This window comes from Contarinia nasturtii, unplaced genomic scaffold, assembly GCF_009176525.2.
Source record: "Contarinia nasturtii isolate CC-2019 unplaced genomic scaffold, AAFC_CNas_1.1 Cnas_scaffold_350, whole genome shotgun sequence".
NCBI classification, from domain to species: Eukaryota; Metazoa; Arthropoda; class Insecta; order Diptera; family Cecidomyiidae; genus Contarinia; species Contarinia nasturtii.
Genome location: NW_022197705.1, coordinates 1,069,247 through 1,090,664, shown reverse-complemented (window position 1 = coordinate 1,090,664; position 21,418 = coordinate 1,069,247). Strand labels below are relative to the sequence as shown.

General features: G+C 35.5%; 1 protein-coding gene across 1 annotated transcript in view; it reads left to right on the top strand.

The window, feature by feature from the left end:
- Positions 1-21,418, top strand: part of LOC116338241 (zinc finger protein 91) — a 42,846-nt gene that overhangs the window by 12,533 nt on the left and 8,895 nt on the right. Inside the window, exon 2 of the mRNA XM_031763371.1 lies at positions 19,267-21,391. Coding sequence (XP_031619231.1) covers positions 19,275-21,391 — 2,117 coding nt within the window. The 5' untranslated portion in view covers positions 19,267-19,274. The remainder of the gene's footprint in view (positions 1-19,266; positions 21,392-21,418) is intronic.

Here is a 21,418-nt window from a genome sequence, read left to right as displayed (position 1 = left end):
CAGCATCGGCTTGTAGTTTTTTTCTGCTTTTTTTTAAAGCTTCTGAATTCCGTGCACTTCTAGAGGGGAGAAATAAAAACGTACACAAATACTTGGGAAATGGGATAGTTGGTGGAAACCATGACTTCCTCTGAATCATAGAAACAATTGGAAAAACACAATGAATCAATACACAACGATTTCTCATTTCAACGGCACAGAAATCAGACGATACTTATTATTTTACGATCGATCGTAAATATAACACCTTTACATCTAAATTTTTCTATTTTATTATTTATTTATTTACATTTGAGTTTTATTCAAATTTACGACTTGTATATCGATGTGATGGTTTTCCTTCAGTTCCGTGACAATTTTACCGGCCTAAAAAACAAATCATAATGATTAAAGTCGACAATTTTTTGGACTCTTTTTTAATATTTCAAAATTGAATTGAAAATGTGCTGCATTGAAATGATTTAAATGCTTCCTACCGAACAAGCCACTCCACTATGGTTGATTTTATTTGAAACCACCTTTTAATATTTGGAATCACTGCATTGTGGCGAGCGAACGCATCAATTTTCATTTGAATATGATAGAATTAAAAGTCATAAATTACAAAACACAATATAATAACATCATATTTCTGCCCCTTTGGTTGCTACGTACGTGTTCATTCATTTGGTTTAATTTATGAAAATAATATATTTGCGATATATGGCAATTAATCAATGTTCGGTGTCAATATCACATTTATTTATTCGTTTTGTTTCCAGCCTCTTCAGTCGAGTTCATTCAAACGACCAGCTCTTGAGAAAAGAAGTAAACGGGAGTGCTCGGTGTACGATTTGAAGAGCGGCAGCATATCTTCATGCGTCGTTTTTCTCTCTTTCTCTACAGAATTGAAGAAAAAATATATATATATTTTATAAATTTGCACAATCTACCATCTACAGACACGCCAAGCCAATCGACCAGCAATGAAGATTTGTAATGAACGAACGTCAGCCAACAGCAATATTGTGTTTATACACCGGTCAGTTTCTCAAAACAAAAAAAACCCAAGCTATTTCTCGTTATGTCGACGTCGACAGTTTTATCTTCTTCGATTTTGAGGTTTTTTTTTCCTTAATTTAAATTAAAATCCGTTCAATTTGAAGCGATTTTTATTTTCAATTCATTCAATCCAACAATCGAAATGACTTAATAGCAACAAGCATCAAAAACATATCGCCAATATTTATGGATTCAAAATCGTTCGTATTGCATTTTATACAGTTTATGAATGCAATGCATTTTCATAAATTCATTTCCCACCAATCAAATTGAAGTTCATAATAAATTTCATCCAGACGCAGAAACGAATATCATTCTAAAAAAATACCTTTCCATTATGAAATGGAGAAAAAAAACAATCATTTTTTTCTCTTTCGTCTCGTTTATTTGTTTGGATCGGCATTCCGACAAAATGTGTACCGTATTTATTGGCATATGATATTCGTGCTGCTGCTGCTGCTGTTGTTGTTTCGATTCACATGCACTTCTGACATGAACGTTCTGTAGCATTATTTTTCCACTGCGTCTTATTTGATTCATTTCTGATTTCAATTTGTTTCGTTCACGAGTAACACGTTATATCATTTCAACGTACGACTGAATCGATAAATCTGTTCAGCGCGCTCACATCGATGTGCGCACCTTTACATCGACATGAAAATCGTCAAGGAAGAATTGAATGCGTCCGATCGGTTCTGAGGATTCAAAAATATATATATATATATTGTACCATGAATTGTGTGCTATAAATTGAACTTTTCTGAGCGATGTTATCGCCAGCGTTCATCTATCTCGAGACATATAACCGCAAGTGTGCGCGGTTCATCGTCATTTCTCGAAATTTATGTCCGCTGTGGTTTTATTCATTTGCCTGTAGTGCCCGTATGTACGAATGTATGTATGAAAATATGATATTTATGACCGCACCTGAGCGACGATCAACATATATCGACAGTATGACAGTCGCTGTGTTACCAGCCAATACGTTCATCCATTACAGATAAAAAGTACAACGAAAAAAGGAAGCGGTGATTGGTTTAATGAGAGAGGTAGACAGTGAGCGAGAGAGAGAGAGAAAGAAAAAAAAGAGAAAAGTGCGTACACAAATGGAGAATAAGATGCTTATAAATGGCATCGGCAGAAATTCATCTCAGAAACAAAGAGTGAAAATGAAACAGTCTCGCATTTGATTAATAATAATTAAAATACAGCCCATATTATGGAGCTATAAATCAATTTCTATTCATACTTACGCGGGTAAATGAATCCACACAATCATAAACAATGTGTGTAGTATTCACTAGATGCGCGTATCACGAAACACAGTGAGGCTCGGTTATAGCATAAGCATATATTAATCTCAGTCATATTCTCCATTTCAATCGATTTGAAAGAAAGAAACAAAAAACCATTTTCTACGCTTGCAACAATAATAAATAACATTGTTGCCATTGTCCATGTAGAGAGATGTGAATGAAGTATTTGCCTGAAAATTAAAGAAATCTCGAAAAAGGGCCGAACAGAATAAGTCTAATGCGCGATTTATAGACATAAATTTAGTTAAGAGAATGAAAAGAAACGACACAAACACACTCACACATACACACACACATGCAGAAGAAACAAAAACAAAAGTAGATTGAATGATCAATCGATGCATTGCCACTTTTCGTTCTGGATATTTCAGTACAATGATGAGCATAGTGTTTGATGGTATGCGTGTTTTGTGTATGTGAGAAAAACATAATTTGAACAACAAAAGACATAAATAATTGAATGGGAAGATGACGATAAATTTATTTATTCAGAAATATGCACACACGACGGTCGAACATTCATATCGAATGGAACTCATCTTTTCGATTGAATACCTGTAATATTTATGATTATTATTTACATCTGTCTCAATGGTGGAAAAGAGATTGAAAGAAAACAACTGCGATGGCATGGTCATATCCAATGAACGCAAGAGAAAGATCTAGATGTGAAAGAATTGTCGAAGAACGATACAACGCACATGCATACACCTAAAAGAACAATAAAGCAAAATAATAATGATAAAGTTGATCGTACAGACGACGGCAGAAGAATGGGATGGAAATGGCTAGTGTGCATGTGATACAAATCGAATCAATGCGAATTGGATAGAGTACACAAATGCAAAATCTGCCCATTACTCATTCATTTGATGGTTGTAGTAAGTTGGTCGATTGGTGCACTCCACCAATCTCCACAATGTCCCTGCGCGTAAACACCAACTCTGCCATTTTAAACCGATGGATGTTTATTTTCACTCATTTTGCTGCAATTTTTACATCGTTTCGATTTGCGACGTGTATTTATCAATTTCAAAAATGAGAAATACGCTTACAAATGAAAACGGATCGAATGCCCAGGTTCACAGACAACTGAAGTGTTTATTGAATGAAAAAAAAAAAATATGGAAATGCATTCGCATTGCAATTTATAAAATGTGCGCACACACATACACGATGATGATTCGATGCAGTTCATCGTTTTTGGCCCAACAAAATGAAACGAATAAATTTAAATTTATGCAAAATGTAGCAACGAAAATAAAAAGCAAAAAGAACGAAAGAAGGAAACAAATCACACTGACACCGGGCAAATCGGCAGAGAATCGACCGAATGATATGTGCATTTCTTGATTATTATTCCTCAAGGTTTGATTTAAATAGATGCAATTTTTCTTCCTCAGCAGCTCACAACCGAATCGAACATCGACCAACATCATCAGCACAACCACCAACAACAAAAATAACGCTTTGCATTCGAAATCTCGACGCGCCAAAGTATTTTATCATTTTTTTCAAATCAATTCGTTGACTCTGTTACTCGTTGGTTTCTCTCGCTCTCCATTTGTCTTTTCCGATACGCAAAAGAAAAAAATTGAGCCGGTTGGTTGTGAGAACAAAACGCACACTCGTAATTATATTGTACGACAGAAAAGAAATGTGACTGGCAATTTTGAATCGAATCGAATTGCACAACCGAATATGGTAGTGCCACTCAACAGAAATGAATATTCATTTGACCGATGGAATCACAACAGCAGTTTTGCTGTTGCTTGAGAACACATTTTAACCGCTTTACAGATTTGATGAAAATCAATAATTCATTTTGTATTTCAGTTTCTTTGATTCCCTTTAAGAGTTCGGTTCATTAAATGCGCCGTTGCCAAACGAAAATAAAAGTAAATGGAGAGATTCTTCTTCACTGCCATTTACTCTTATCGTTCGTTTCAGGACAAAATAACAACAGCACAAAAAAAAATGAGAAAGAGGATTTTTTCATTGCGATTTGCTGTTTCCAATGTATATTTCTGCAGTAATTTGCATTTTTGTTTGTATCGTAGTATATTTTTGTATTCGGGTGCATTTCATACCTGACGATTACTATCGTTGCGATAAATGCGGCTCTGCTGTTGCGATTTTTACCTTAGAATTACTGCTATGAAAGAACCAGAAATTGAAAAGAAGCATCAAAAACAACAACAACAAAAACAAGAGCAGCAGCAGCAGCAGAAAATGGCATTTTAAGAATTTATGTGCACAACGACACAGAACGATTCTGAAAACATAACAAGAAATAAATGGCTTCATGAAATTGAGACATTGCCAATTCAAGATGCCATTCACACTGCTCAAAACACAAACGAATTAACAACAAAGAGCAGAAATTTCATAAATGAATTAATATCAGGTTCACGGGACATTCAAAAAGCGGCTATAAATTTCAAACACACAAAAAATAATGCTGGAGAGACAAAAAACGACAAAGTGGAGGCTAAAGAGCAATTATACTTTTTTACTTTCTCTCTCTCCCCCCTCTCTCTCCCTATCTTCCATGTCATTTTCTCTATTCTTTTGTATCATTAAATTGTCTTTCTCCAACGTTTCAGCAAACTAGAAAAAGTCAATCGTTGCACATTGAGAATGGTTGCACAACATGGTCTCCAACGTTTTTGAGCATGCGAAATTATCAAGTGTGAAAATTTCACCGAAAAATAACTAGATTTGTTTTTATGTTTAATGACTTTCTTTCGAAAATCGTCGCCGTCATGTGGTTTTCCAGCGAATCGATTCCAGACAGCTTGACTGAAATGTGAACAAGTGAATGCCGCACAAATGCAACAAACATTACAGAAATTTAATGTGCTTGGAATATTCCGATGTATATATCGGTAAAATATTTCCATTCATTTGATGTCACGATAAACAATTTCATTTTATCATAGTTATGTTGTTACACTATGCGCATTGAGATCATCATTGGGAAAAATTGCTTCAATAATATTAAATAACGAAAAATGTCAACATCTGAAATTGAAAACTAAAATGAGAATTTTCGTGAACGAAAGCAGAAGAAAAACACACACATATACACATTCAAAAACGGGAAAATTATGGCCGAAATTTTTGCATTAAAGCATTTTGCTGTGGCATTTTCGAGACATGAAATGCATGCAGTGGCAGCGCACTAAATATGATTTCTTTTCTTCGTTTTGTACATTTCAAATGCAAACAGTGCTTCAGAATTTCGACTGTAGCCACGAGAATGGGAGAAAATGAGACAAAAAAAAACAAAGTACTTTTTGACAGATTTATGGCATTTGGCCTGTCTTAAGTTTGAATTATATCACTGAGTCGAGAAATAGACGAAATATTATTTTGTATGCTTTCTTCCTTTTTTTATTTTCTGCACTGATCGCATTTTTTTTCGTTCAGTTTTTCATGCTCACTTTTCATTCCTGGCGAGTACTAGGAATAAAATCATCGTTTTAGTTTGAGAAAAGCAGACCTTGTATTGTGCACACTTGCCGGGCTACGAAAACTTCCCCAAAATGTTTCGATTTTTTCTTCTATGTATGTATCCTTGGTTCCTTTATTCAGTCCAAATAGATTTCATTTCATTCCATGGCTGTTTGATGCTCTTTTTTTGGCTTCGTCCTTCCAGTTAATGGCATCGCTGTTGTCATCAACGCAACTCTTGTCGTTTGTCATTTCCACTATATGAATAATTGCATATAATGTGTACATTTTCTCCATTTATTTATTTTCCATTCCAAAGCTTCTAGACATTTTGTGTGCTCTTTTATGGCTAATTTTTTATTTGAATGAGCTGAGAACTGAATCTCACACTTAGTGCATTGTGAGGACAAGACAGCAACATTTTCCATCGATTTCACATAACATTTTTAAAAATATATCAAGTATTTCTTATTTTATATACATTCATTCCGAACGTTTCGTTTATTCGCCAAGCAAAACGATTGAGAATAATTAATGAAATTCATCAGCCATCACTGAACAGGGATTCTTTTTGAAATTAACATCTACAAGCAGTTAAAACAATGACAAGATAACAAATGGAAACAATGTGTGCGCCCCCATTGAGAGAGTCAAGCTACAAATCACATTTCAAGTCGTATCTTGAGATCGCAATTATATACGATTGAAGTTGAAAAATCAAACTTATCGAATGCACGAGGAATTGCCTTAAAGGTAATTCATTTTGAATTTTGTTTTTTTTTTATCCTTCCCATTCTCTTCTCTTTTTCTCAATCTCTTTTTTTCTCTTTTATTGCTTTAACATTTTCTTATATTCGAAGTCAATTATAATTGCATAGAAAACCATGGCTTTTCAGATTCTGTGCATGTACAAAACACAATAGCAATCAATAAATAATTATTGTTGTAAAATGCAAATGAAGACGTTACGAAGAAAAGACGTTTTTGATCAGATGGATCTGTGTATAATGATGTGTGTTTCTTTATGCTTGAATTCAAATGTTCATTCAGTGCCGAATGAGCACAGTAGATAGTAGTGATGGCAAATACGAAGAGAACGAGAGAAGAAGAAAAAAAAAGTACCGAGTCATTGAACATGGAGAGTGAAAAAAATAATAAAAAAAAAACACACAAAAAGAGGAGAGAGAATCCATTTTCATCTTATTCGTTGTGTGGATTTGAGCACAGGCAGTTTGTGTATCGATTTATCATTAGTTCAGTGTATATCAAATCAAAATGGCGCATCTCATGCATTTTATGATGGATGGAGTTTTTGGTTGGCTTTTGTTTTCTCTTCATTTCCATTTTCGTTAGACTTTTTTCTTGCTTGTCATGAGTGCGCACAGTATTTTCACATTAAAGCAACGAAAATCTTCTGGCAAACATGGAATGGTGAAGCCCAATATATTTGTGTTCGATAAAACTTTAAATATTTTGATATTACTCGATTTGGCCCATTGGGCGACTTGACCTTTCGCAGGATCTTGATAATTTTAAACGGTTAGATGCTATATTTTCAAAGAAGAAGAAGAAGATGAAACAAACAATAATGAAAACTGATAAAAAAATTAAATTCAAATCGATTTGTTTCAGCAAAGTCAAAGATCTATTTGCATGTGATTCTTTTTTTGTTTTGCGGATTGAAATACGAGTTTTCTTCTTCTATCGTGTGCAAATTCTTTTGGTTCGATCGAAATGATTTGATGATATGCTAATAAATGGTTTGGATTGTTTGGATTTGCGTAGAATTTTGCGATCAATGGAGCTTCACTGCCAATTTCATATGCATTCGCTTACATTGTCGATTGTCTAATAATCGAAGTTCAAATACTATGTAGATTAAATGGGAAAAACTTTGCTCAACTCATCGAAATGACAAAAATTCTTGTACTACAGTTATTGCACGAAAGAAGTAACATTGTTTCTTCATTGTTCGGTGCATCAAGCGATTTTATCATATCCAGCGCGTTGTTGTCGTTTATGTTTTATTTGTCAATTATATGATAATAATTTAAGAGAATTTTATTAATCTCTATTTTGCATAAAACGGCTAACAAATATTTCTAATGAAAAACAATGTCGCAGTGGGCACTCGACATCGAACTAGATCACGATGTCGCCCGTATATGGTTAGATGGACGCTTACTTTGTTGCTTAAGTTACTTTTAGAACAGAAATCACATTTGCATAAACATGGATGGGATGAATTTCTGCAAAAGAATGAACAAACTGTCTGAATACGTAATGTCAAACTGTGTCGTAAAATGCTCATGCATTTAAATGTTTGAAAATATTTTTTACCCATAATTCGAATGGGGAAACTTATAATTCAAAGTATTTCGATCTAAATCGCCGGTTAGGTTCTTCATCTTTTCTGTTCACATTATTTATGAAAGAAGACATTTCTTTTTTCATGCGTTGCATGTGAACTCACATTTTGTGTTTTGATTAGAACTAAAAATCAACAATTTGACGCCAAGTTTCATGTGAATGGATGTCGCAACTGCATGAAATTGGTATGGCACATTTACAAGCGGTCATTTTTGAAAAGTCTTAAATTTGAATATAAATTAATGACATTCACAAATGTTGAATAGAAAAATTGCGAAACAATACATTTTCATCAAATCGCAGTGATCTTCAGTGCTTTGATGGTTTTATCAACCATTTCGTCGTTTTTATAAAACATTTTTTTGACATCGAGAATCTACAACATAAATCATTTGGAATCGTCTGATATGAAAGCAGATAAATATAAATAAAATATGGTGTACGATTCCGATATGTCAGTCTTGAAGTTTGTACAGTTCTGAATGTGCTAAAAAGATGCCTAGATACTTTCAACGTTGATCCATTTTATCCATTTCCTTTTCAATTCGTTGCCGTGTTAAAAAAAATTCTGAGAGTAAAAAGCATTTTACTATGAACATAAATCATACCGATACGAAACAATAGCTGTCACCTAACCGAAAGACCTAGTTATACCAAAGAAAAATGTAAAATCTCGGAAAAATTGAAAAAGCGTAACAATGCATTGTGGAAGTAGCGTTGACATTGTACGGGCGTTCAAACAAAATATTATGCAGAAATGACACGGCGAGCATATAGAATGAAAGTTTCCCGTATCACATTGCCAGAGAAAAAAATCAACAATCAACGATTTAATGACAGCATTTGCATTAAATTTTCCATGAAATGCATTTGTGTGCAAGTGCGCTGTAAAAATAAAAATCATTTTGCAATCGCACATTTTTAGCAATCGTATCGTTTGTATCCACTTCTGCAAAATGCTTGCGTTTTGATGAAACGGATATTGAATGGCATCCCGAAATGTAAAAGAGAGGCAGCTGGAGAAAAAGGCGGACAACTTTAAACAAATTAATGTAATTATCTAATTAATTACATTACTAAAATTAACTGCTTCATCTTTGTCAAGCGCAAACGCTCGTTTTCGCAGACATGCTTTGTCTTTCCCTCTGCACCATCTCATCTATTTATGGCACATTATGACCATATAACTGCAAATTGAACAGCAAGTGCTTGAGCACAGGGAGAGCAATAGAAAAAAAACTCAACTTCAGCACATAAACGTCAACCATTTAAAAATGTGTATTGAAATGTTCAATGGTATCAAGTGCTCGGAGCGCCATTAGAAAAAGTTCATCACATAAATTTACTAATACAGCATAAACAGTGAATACATAACGAAATATAGCTAATTCTGTAGCTACGAGCAGTTTGCCAGCAACAATTCAACCAACGAACGAGCAAAAAAAAATGGATTCACATCGCAAATGGAGGAGAAAGACGAAAGACTAGAGGAGGAAGAGAGAAAACGCATTCATAAAGCATAAATCTTTAGAAAATATAGAAAATCAATAGAAATGACTTCATCACACCACCGAACAATTTTCCTCGCATTGAACACGACCCACGTCATGAATACGAGGACGAGCTACTGTGTATATGTGAACACTGTCGAACGAATAACTGAACAATCCAAATGCAAAACTTCTGTTGCGTTCTGCATTTACCACCCCAACTGAAACTCGCCCGCTTTTCACAATCGAAAAGAAACAAAGCAGCAACAACAACAACAGCAGCAGCAACAGAAGCAGTAGCAATACTGAGTGAATCGCAATTGTTTGAATTGGTACACATGACGGCTTCGCTGACGACGACAACGACAATAACATCATATGCCCGGCTGGTGTGAGATAGCAACGACTGCGTCAGTAATGGCAACACACAACAAAAATTATAATAATAAAAAAAGTTAAATTATACACAATTAAAATCTACTGCTGGATTCCTACTCCGACCCAACGACATGACTGGTAAATAACGTTAGGAAAAAGCAATTGCAGCAGTTTCATCACCACCTCGCTCACTTGCTCGCCTGTTTGTCTCACTCCTTTATGATTCGCATTTTATATGAATGGATGTTTATTTTAGTCTCATGCGCTTTCGCTTCTCATTCTCTCTTTCGGTGGGCAAAACTCTTGTCACTCATCCATCCATTTTCCACAACACAGACACATCAAGCTGTATATACAGTCACACACTTTTGCTCGACCATATACTCGCTTGCTTTCTCTTTCCAACACACACGCACACACACTCACTCAGCCACTCACTCGGCAGGGCCTCAAATATTTAATTCGCTTGAAATTTTACATGGAGTGTGCATGAAAAATGTTTTTCTTGGGACATTTTTTTTATTAAATTTTCCACTTATTTTTGCGCTTTTTTCTGTTGCTATTTTTTGTCGCATTTCGATCTAGTTTATTCTTCAAATTAATCGAGTTGATGGAGGCGATAGCGAGGGCAAAATAAAATACAACGAAACAAAACGAATGGAAAATTAAAACAAAAAAAAAAAAAACAAAGTTGTTCTTAATGTTATCACATGTCTTCGTTGCACGCACGTTTCAAATTGGATGATGGCAGTCGTGGCGGAATAACGAACAACGAATCGTCGTCAACATATCGTGTCAATGGCAAGAAAAACCATCATTCTGATTTAATGCAAGTATCTCCAATTTCTGTACGTGTATCTTACTTAATGCTGGTGATATGAAAGCACATCGTCCATGCTATTTATTGTTAAATTCGTACGAATCGAAACGAGAATAATAAGAGTGAGACGAAAGAAAGAAGAGACAAGCTTCCATCCATCTAAAACGAAACGAAAAAAAAACACACACACCATTTCTGTATACATAATTCCATTTTATATTTGTGTATCATTTTGTTTATGTGAATTTGTTGTTGTTGGCGCGCGCGTTCGTTTCGTAAAACTGCTAACATTTTCCAGGCTATATATGACCAAATCGTGCTGCTGTACATACATATTACCGTATTTATACATAAAAAATATTATCTTTTTCGCTTCTTATTTTCTCGGAGTGCGCTATTCTTCGTATTCGCCCGGGCCCAAGCAAATGAAAACGGAGCCAATGCACAGAAACCCTCACACACAACTAAACGATATCAAACGACCAAGATGAAGACGAAGGGTGGCGAATGGTGATGTGAGTTAGATGAGATCGTTTCATGTTATAAAACGCATAAATCAAATGGTGTAAGCGAACGCTCTTGAAGTGAACGTCTTTCTTGCTTGACACGTTTATGTCTAATCGATGGCGGATGCGCTAGATGTCTTGGCGACGATCTACCATTACGCACCTTAACAGCTTATCTATATAAATATAGCAGCGTTCATATACAATACAACAAATACATTGAGCGCGACAGCATGAATACTTCGCAAATGGCAAATGTACTTGATGTTGCTTCTTGGCATGTTCGCCTTTATTGTTCATCTGTTCTATGCCATTGCAAATTTGCAATCTATATCGAGAGCTTGGTTTTCTCTAAACTATTATTTGCCAAGCAACGATTTACTTTTTTGCTCACGCTCTCCCACTCTCTCAGTCATTCTCTTGCTCGTCTAACAAACACACACTGGACACGATGTAGTTAGTTATCATTCCAAGTGCTAAGTTTTGTTCAGTTATGTATCCAGATTGTCACTGGTCGACGATATCGAATTGCTGAAAGCAGCAAAGGAAATACTGAAAATGGAAATCATCAACAAGCTACGCCAAAATGCCAGAGGTGGCGTTTGGAAAATGAGACGAAAACTCAGCATATGGAGAGAAAAGAGCAGAAAAACAATGAAAAATGCAAACGAAATATGGTCGGACAAAACGAATCGGAACAACAAAAAAAAAAGTAGTGGACAAACAAAATAAAAAGTGAACAGCGAAAGAAAGAAAAAAACACACAACAACGCCACTTTCTGTTCAAAAATTCATCCAATGCTGATGTAGAGATTGGTGATGCGCTTTTTTCGCCAAGTAAAATTTTCATGCGGATAACGACCACTTCTCCTTTCTTTCAAATGCTTTCGGGCTCGTGTACACTGTGTACACAATTGTACATGTATACATACGATGAGAATGGATTTTATTCGCTGCCTTTATATCCTTGTCGTTTGCTCATCAACTCTGGTTCGTCGACAGCGCTTGACTGTATTTTGTGTGTATCGCATCGGGCGAACACAACGAACGTGCGCTACGTGATCGCTCAGCATCTCGTCATCATCAACACATTCACTTCATTTCACTCCATCACAACAAGAGCAAGCCGCCTTTGCAACCTTATCCTCTTGTATACGCCGTGTTTATGTATTTGAAATCGATTCACTTTGCACATTCGTCAAGAAAAACGTATCAGCGCACAGTGCGCGAATCATGTAACGAATTTAGTTTTCACAATCTTTTCCACATAGCATACAACATCCCCGGCACCTCTATATACAAATTCAAATGTGCCTTTTCTGCAAATGCTGCCATTCTGTTGTATGCGTCTGTTCCTCTATTTCATGGTGACGAACCGTTTTCATCATTTCATTTGGTTTCTTTTCATTTCAACTCGTCTTCTCGTCGTCGTTTTCGTTCTCGTCCTCGTTGAACTCGTTTTCTCGGGAAAATGCTACAAATGATACGAATTTTGTATGTATTATTTTCGGGCGTTAAGCAGTTAAGTGAATGAACGGTACATACGGTCGTTCTAATATTTACGCTATGTATTCTTTTTGCAGACAAAAACGACCGAATATGAAATTAAACCGTAGCAAAATGCACATTACCACTGGTAATTTACCAGGCACTTTTTGTACTTTAATAATTTTTGAATTATTTGGTTTTTTATTGTACCGAATCAAGTCAGCGAAGGGCCAGTCATTACGAATGCATCAATCGACCCACATGAATCTTGGTGGAAATTTTCTTTAACGTTTGGATAGCACAACGCTTTATGTACAATTGTACATTCGAAATTCGAAGTGATGGGATTATTTTAGGCGGACAGCATTTGAATATTTTCGCTCTTCATTTGATTTGTTTTTTTTTTGCTGTTTTGTTTTTCATGAAATATTTCTTTGGCACGACAAATTGGTTGCTGTGAGAAGCGTATTTGTTTTTTTTTGAATCAGCATTCAAAGTTTTGTGCCACATTTCATTTGACACAGCATTACATTATACATCCAAGCAAATGTACACCTTTATCGCAAATCCAAAGAGAGTTGGATCATTTCAATAGATTTATACATATTTCAGCATTTATGCTCAATTCATGGCATACACAATACACAACGCGTACGACATCACCCATTCAATCTAAATGTATGTTCATTGTGCAATTCCATCAGTCTGAAATCCCATCAGTTCGAGCATTTGAATTCAACATCACATCAACATCAACTTTGTTGTTATTTTTCATATATGCGCACATATTCTTTTGCGTTTGTTCTTCGTCTCCATTTTGCGATATGTATGCATGTGTGTGAGTTTTTTTTTTATTTTCCAACTTCACGTTTTATTCGTATAATTTGCTCTTCCTCTATATTTTAATCCAAGTCCATATTTATTGTTAGGATGTGTTCGTAACATACGAATGCGTTCGTCCGTGAGATTGCGATTATTTTTGCCACTCTCTCTTTCCTTCTCCGCTTTCATGTGCCTCAGTTCTTGTATTCATATCATGAAAATTTATAAATTAAATTTATTTTTATTGTTTTTTTTTCTTCGCTTTTTTTTTCAACGCATATCGAGGGTATCTGTGACGCTAACATCTTTGTTTCTAGTTTGATGTTGGTGTTACTTTTATATGAATCTATTGCCACTTGTGTAAATGATATCATGCGAAATGGTACGACCACCATCACCTCCACCGCAGATCTTTTACAGCGCGCAAACAAACACAAACATAAAAAAAAACTTATTAAAGATATCTTGTAACTAAAACGAAAAAAAAAATGCTGCAAAAAGGGCATGGAAAAAAATCAAATGTATGTTTTTTTTCTCTTACGTTTGATGGCAAACCGTATAGATGATGAAGCGTTACCTTGTGCTGTTATTGTGTGAGCAAATGCCTCTTGAACAATGCACCAACGTTTGATGTTTGTCTCTTTTTCTATTCGACATTTCTTTCAGTCACTCAAACACAAATACATACGCACTGCCATCTTTTTCGTCGAGACGTTTCGCTTCTCATTTGGTTTGTTTCGCATTTTCCATCAGCCATTTGATAAAATGGGGAGATATTCGAATGATGTATATGATGGGATCAAGCCAAAGAAGAAGAAAAAACATGTACGCTGAGCTAATATTGTTAAAGAATAAATACAAATAACAATAACTCACGACGAAAGAAAAGTAGGAAGGAGCGTCAAAGTAGACATGATACCCTGCCAAAATCAAGCAGAAAAACGACGAAAATGTGGAAGAAGAAGAGGCAACAAACTAAGCAGAAAATATGCGTACCATTTTGAAGATGAGTGAAATGTGAAGCATTGGCATATTCGCACTGTGCACGTAGTCAGGATTGGTTTCGAAGGGTCGATGACGCGCATACAATGTTCCGGCTGAATGAAAGGCCGAGATGAGGCACTGACATGCAATGCTATTACCAAAATATGCTACGAATCTCATTACTTTTGATTAGCAGGTAGAAGTGAAATTCAAAATACCGTGTCTCTCTAGCTAACTTTCAACCCACCACCATCCCACCCCGATCTGTTTTGATGGAATCAGAGTGAAGAGATGACGAACACAAAAGCAAACATCCACACCACGAACATGAATAAAAACGTTTCACAGCGCTACACACTTTGATCGTATATCATTCGATTGAACATATCTTTGGTTTCAGATCTCGCAGCTTTTTTTGACTAACACATCTCGAATGCGTCAGCATAGAGTAGCGAACAAAAAAGTAAAAAATAGAAAAGACTGGCGCGAATGAAAAATACCATTAAATAAGAACGCTTTACACATACATATTTCGGTTTAATTTCAATACATAAGCATAAATTTGCTCCCTTAATTCTGCCGCCACTCTCATTTTCTCTCACTCTTTTTCAATTCCATTCCAGCTAATGTTTATTATTTTAAATAAATGTATTTTATGTATAATGCGTGCGATTTGTTTGTAAATGTGTTCGTTTGACGATGAGGGCGGAAATCAAAAGGCATTCGGAGGTGGAGGTGAGTGATGAATTCAAATGCAATACTCGGAGACACGTTCGATTTTACGAAATTCGTAGTGAATTTCTCGTTACACATAAATTGTGTGTCAAATATTGACATAAAATAATTCACACTTATTTACGATGAACGCCTGCCATTTCATCGATTCTGTTGCCATGCCAATTTTGACTGTCGTACAATAAAAGAGGGAGACATTTTATTATCGTTTATTTCAACCATTTCCATTTGTTCTTTTTATGTAAATGCTTCAACAAGAAATGATGATGGTATAATAAGAATTTCGTGAGGTTTAGCTGCTCAGACAATATCGTTTAAACACTTTGGAAACGTTTTTCTCCGTATTTTTATCTGATTGTATAGTACACAGTGTGTACTACACACTCACCTCTCTCTTTTATTATTTTTCTAATGATAATGAAACCATTTGCAAGGTTAATCGAACCACATAGTTAACTTTAATGAAATAATTTTTAAATACAGGCAAGGTTTCGGCAAAAATTTGAAAACTAGCATCGAATTTTTACGATTCGATCCATTAAAAAGATGGCGATGAGTTGCTTGAACGAATGATATTATGGGGAACTTTATAAGAATGAATTTTTTCACTTTTTTAGATAAAATTAAACTCATGTGAAAACATCAGTTGAGCGACACCACCTGTGTCTGAATGAATCAATAGCACGAACCAAACGAAATTAAATCAACCATAAATTTCAAAGAATGTATCATACGCAAAAGCCACAAATGTCATATAATAAAATTAGATTACATGAAATGTTGTCATGAAGTGTTGTGATGCAAGGGGATGTGTGAATTTGAATCCAACTGCACAAGAAGTGGGCAGCCATCAAGACTTGTTGTTGTTCTTCTTCTTTGTATATGAATTTGAGCAGTTGCGGTATCATTTATCGAAAGACGAACTTCATATCGCGTAAATATCTCATATGTGTATTTGGTTGAAAAGACTGTTTGGCATTTGAATGTGAAACCTTTTCTTGTCTATAATTTTTGCTTGTGTCGCTTATCTGTTTCAGGTTCACAGAAATTGGAACCAAAGGGATGAGTGGATTTTGCTCAGTTGGCTTATGTATATGATGTATGAGTAGACAATTTTCCTAAAGTAAGCCAAAAATAGTATTTAAGTTTGCACTGACATAAATCATAATATAATATAATTCTTGTTCTTTTTTTACGTGTCTATTTTCCCTGTTCCATTTCAAGTAAAATTGTGTGCTGTGTGTGTGTGTCGTTTGGTGTCTCCGCACGAGTTTTATAATCATCCGTTTTCCGAGGCTTCGGGCCGCTTGTATGTTGAAATCAAGATGATTTATAAAATGAGTGTGAGTGCAAAGTGAGTGGCTAGTTGTGCATTGGTTAAGTTTGGTACGGTTGACGTAGAGACAATGGACTTGTTCATGTGTGCGAGTGTCATACGTATTATGCCGTATTTATAATAACCTTTCATGAAACAGAGAGACAGACCCATTCCTCGTCATTGCACAATCGCTTTTCTTAGTTTTTTATGGCTTTTTCGTCGGTTCACATCAAGCAATATATTAACAAACACATGAGCGCATACATTCACACACACACATGCAGCACATACAAATATATTCAGGAGCTCACAACAGTTATCCAGTGGCAGTAACTTTTAACTCTACTGCAAAATACTATTTATGACAAGCGAACTAAAGCCTCGACCATTTTCATTTTCCTGAGTTCTGACGAGCACACACACACACACATGAGCTTCAGCTGCATATGAATTGTTGTTAAATTCAAAGTTTCCACTTTTATACTGGCACATACACACATACATACATGAATATTATACATATTTACAGCCACCGGGGCCATGAATTGTGAGATATGTGAGAAGCGAAAAACGAAATCCCGACTACAATTTTAACCCAACAATTAAACAAAACTTTTGGCCATTCATCAAACTACAGGATTTTGCTCTTCTATTAAGCAATTTCTACGTGTCTTATGTATGAAATGTGTCGTACATTTTCCCATATATGCAAATAAATGTGTTTTGTGTGCTCGGGTTTTTTTTTGTGTGCCATACACACACATACACTATGCCCGAAAGTATTTTTACTATCGCAGTGAACAGTGGCTTGAAATGTTCTGATGGAATTGCGCAATGCTAGTTAAAACTTGTGAAACATGGTGTGTTTTTGCATTAAATTTTGCACTATATTTATTGAATCGGTCGAAGAGGAAGATGAAATGAAGGAAACGAGAGAGAGAGAAGATGGAGAAGAAAAAAAGAACATGAAAATCATATAATATATGCTCCGAGTTCGTCATAACGCTCACAGCGTTCGGAAAATATATTTATCAAAGGATCGTACATCGCAAGCATTTGGTACTGATTTCAACCAAAATTTATATTTTCGCATCGACAATTTTGCGCTCGTGAAATTTGTGAATTGTGTGCAACAACCAGCAGCACACCGACCAACCAAATAAACCAACGAACAAAATGGGAACAAAATAATGGCTAAAGGAAAATCGAAAGACGAAGTTCAACATCTCATTCGATGTGAAACTTGCCAATGATAAAGTGCACTGCACAACTGAAAAAGAAAATAATTGCCCCAAACTCAATGGCTGCAACACAGCCACCACTGCATCGTTCGTGTCGAACGGCTGTCCTGTTTTCCTCTGCATGACATTTTATACTTATCCGAAGAATTATTAACGGCAATAAAATCCATAATTATAAATATATGCACAACAAACTGAAATTTATGTGTTCCGAACTCCCGATGTGCTAGCTACTAGGTAACTGACTAGTTACGTTGTACAGCAAACTATACATATTTATATATATAATCCACATTTTATGATTTTACGTTAAGGATATTTTTTACCCTTGGAAATTAACGATGGTTGAATAAGGGTCGCGTTTTATTCATTCACACAAACCCAATGACAGAATTTATCAAATATGTCACATTCGCAAATGTTCAATAAGATGTTATGATTGATCGAATGGACAACGAATTGGAGATTCCAATGACACTTTAGCACTGATTTTATTGCATATTTGATTTTTTTTTTACTTTAAGTTGCGCTTAGTAGTGTTAATCTATCAAGAAATTCTTTCTTTCTAATTCTGTTTGCACACGTTTCCAAATAACAAACATGCTCACGGTCATTTGTAACCATAGATAAAATATGTTAGGTAATGGACGAGATGAAATCAAGAAATTAAAGGAAATGAAATGAATCGTATGTTGCATTCAGCGTTAATGCGGTACACAATTGGTCAAGCAAAACCAAACATTTCATTGTTAAGTAATTACTCGTTTGGGATTACTTCCTCAGCTGTCTACATAAACGAATTGCACGATTTTATTTCACGTTACCTTTTTATCTTGGTTCGATTGTAATTTGGTTTTGACCATCAGTCATTTGGATGCTGAAAGGTATTTAGTTTTTTTTTGTTTTCATCTTTCACGTATTCTATGAAATATATATCGAATAGAAAAACCGGCATAAATAGATGAATGAAATTGATAAAATGAAGATGTCATTAGCATTAAGTTAATTTCGTTTCGGTTTTTGTTCGTGGTCGGTCAATTGGCATTGTAATTAAGAGGGATTTATTTTCTCAATTGATGAATTTCATGCATTATTTGTGCAGTGTTTGTAATAAATAAATATGGATGATGGAAGAGATTTCCATTTGAATTAATTAATGAATCGTTTTCACTTACGACATATATAGAAAAATTACTTTTTTTCTTCTGATTTAATTAAAATGAGATGTTGTGAATTGGTTTTTTTTTATCCATCAAAATTCGATCAATCTAATTAAATGTTTTTCTTTATTTTCTCTGCAGTTGAAAAAATGCTTGAAGATTTGGATGAAGATACACATTTGTGCATAAAATGCAGTCATACCATAGTCGGTTTGGAAAACTATGTTCGTCATAGAAAAAGTCAATGTAACAAAAGTGTTTCGTCCGCTGCCTCGTTGAACCGTGAAATCGACACCAATCATTCGTATCGATCTTTTGAATTCACTGAACCGCCATCTGTTAAGCACGATAAGCAATTTAACTTTAATTATGAGATTGAATCCGTACACCCCGACCATGAAGATTCACACGATGTTGTATCAAATACAGGCATACTACCATCGCCAATGCATCAATCGGAAAAAGCCAGCGATTACAAAATCGATCCAAATAAATCGCTTTCCGAAAGTTATGACTACAACTATGGTCTGGGTGCTGATGTGTTCTTCTCTTTGCTCAATCTGCAGAGTAGCACAAAATCAAAAACACAAACCGTTGCAACAAATGTTTCGGCCGATGGAAGTACTTCTGCATCTTCATTAATAAAAGGCACCGATAAAATGTTACAGCGAAAGCAATCGGATCCGGGTGGTTTGTCGCACAGTGAGCACATGGACGATTGGATCAATACTGGTGCATCGACGAGTGGAACTGATAAGCTTATGAAAGCAGTGAATGCCATTAGCGGAAATAAAAAACATGTCTACGATTCACCGCAATACAATTATGAGTACACCCATGGTTCGCCGCCCGACCACAATTTTGACGATGACGATGATGAAATCGTTGAAGATTTAGTTGAAGATGTGGAAGACATTCCACCACATACCGGAGGCAAATGGAAACCATCGGAAAGACATCACCGTTCAATGCAATCCGCATCACGATGGTACGAACGTTGGGACATTCCCGAAGAAAATAATCAATTAGCACTAGGTTCAGTGACAACAGGATCGCATGAAGAATTGGTTGACAATTCAGACGAATATAATCCACCGCCGACTCATACAAAGGGCAAATGGGTTCCTGGCACAAAAATCATCAAATTAGATTACAAGCACAAAGAACGGCACGATTCAGAAACATTTTCCGAACAATTTTGGTGTCGATCATGTAATCGAAAACTTTCGTCAAAAATCGTTTATGAACGACATTTAAAATCAAAATTACACACAAAACGCTCTCAACCAGAAAATGAATTGGAACAAGTGTCACTGCCATTGCCGAGCATTGAACACATTGTTGGAAAGAAATCCACGAATTTTGAAACACAAACAAACCGAAAGCGGAAACGAAAGGATGAAATTGCATACATCACAGAGCATTCGTTTGATGCGAACAAAAAACGTACTCGCAAACGTAATTACATCAAATGTGGTGTGTGTAAAATGCGATTACGAACATTCCTTTACGGCAAGCACCTTATTAGTCATTATCATTACAGACGAATGTTTAAAAATCCAACCGAATCCTATGCCACCATTTTGGATAATATGAATCGCATTGTGCTTCAATCACCTTATCAATGTCAGCCATGTAGATTCTATGCAAATACTGAGGAAATGTTTTTGCGTCATTGGGATTCAAATGAGCATTTGGTAACCGTTTCTGATCTTAATGGTAGATTTTGGTGTGCTTTCTGCAAATTTCAATGCATTACTAATGATGAAATGCGCTTACACTTGGTCGGCATGGAACATCAGGAAGTAGTAATGGCAATTAATAGGTCGGTACCAATTATTTGTCGTAAAAAATGTTTAATTCAATGTGAAAAATGCAAAGAAGAGTTTTCTTTAAACATTGAACTACGAAAACATGCAATGAACTGCACGGATTCACGTGCAGTCGGTACGGCATCAGATCAATATCAAGGAAAGTATTATTGCTCCGATTGCAACGAATATTACTGCTCGATTGTTGCATTTCAAAAACACACGACAATTGTTCATTCAACGAAATCATATTTCTGTGGTCCGTGCGAGCTATCGTTCAGTGAATTGGAAGCGGCCAAACGACATCGTGTCTCTGTTGAACATAAAGTCAAAGCTGCTCGTATAAAAGCAAAAAAATCATTAAAACGTAAATGTATTGTATGCGGTGAAATGCAAGATGACTTACTTCTGCTCAAAGAACATTTAAAATTTGTGCATCCGGATCACAGTTATTCGTAAGTTGAAGTATTACTTCATTTACA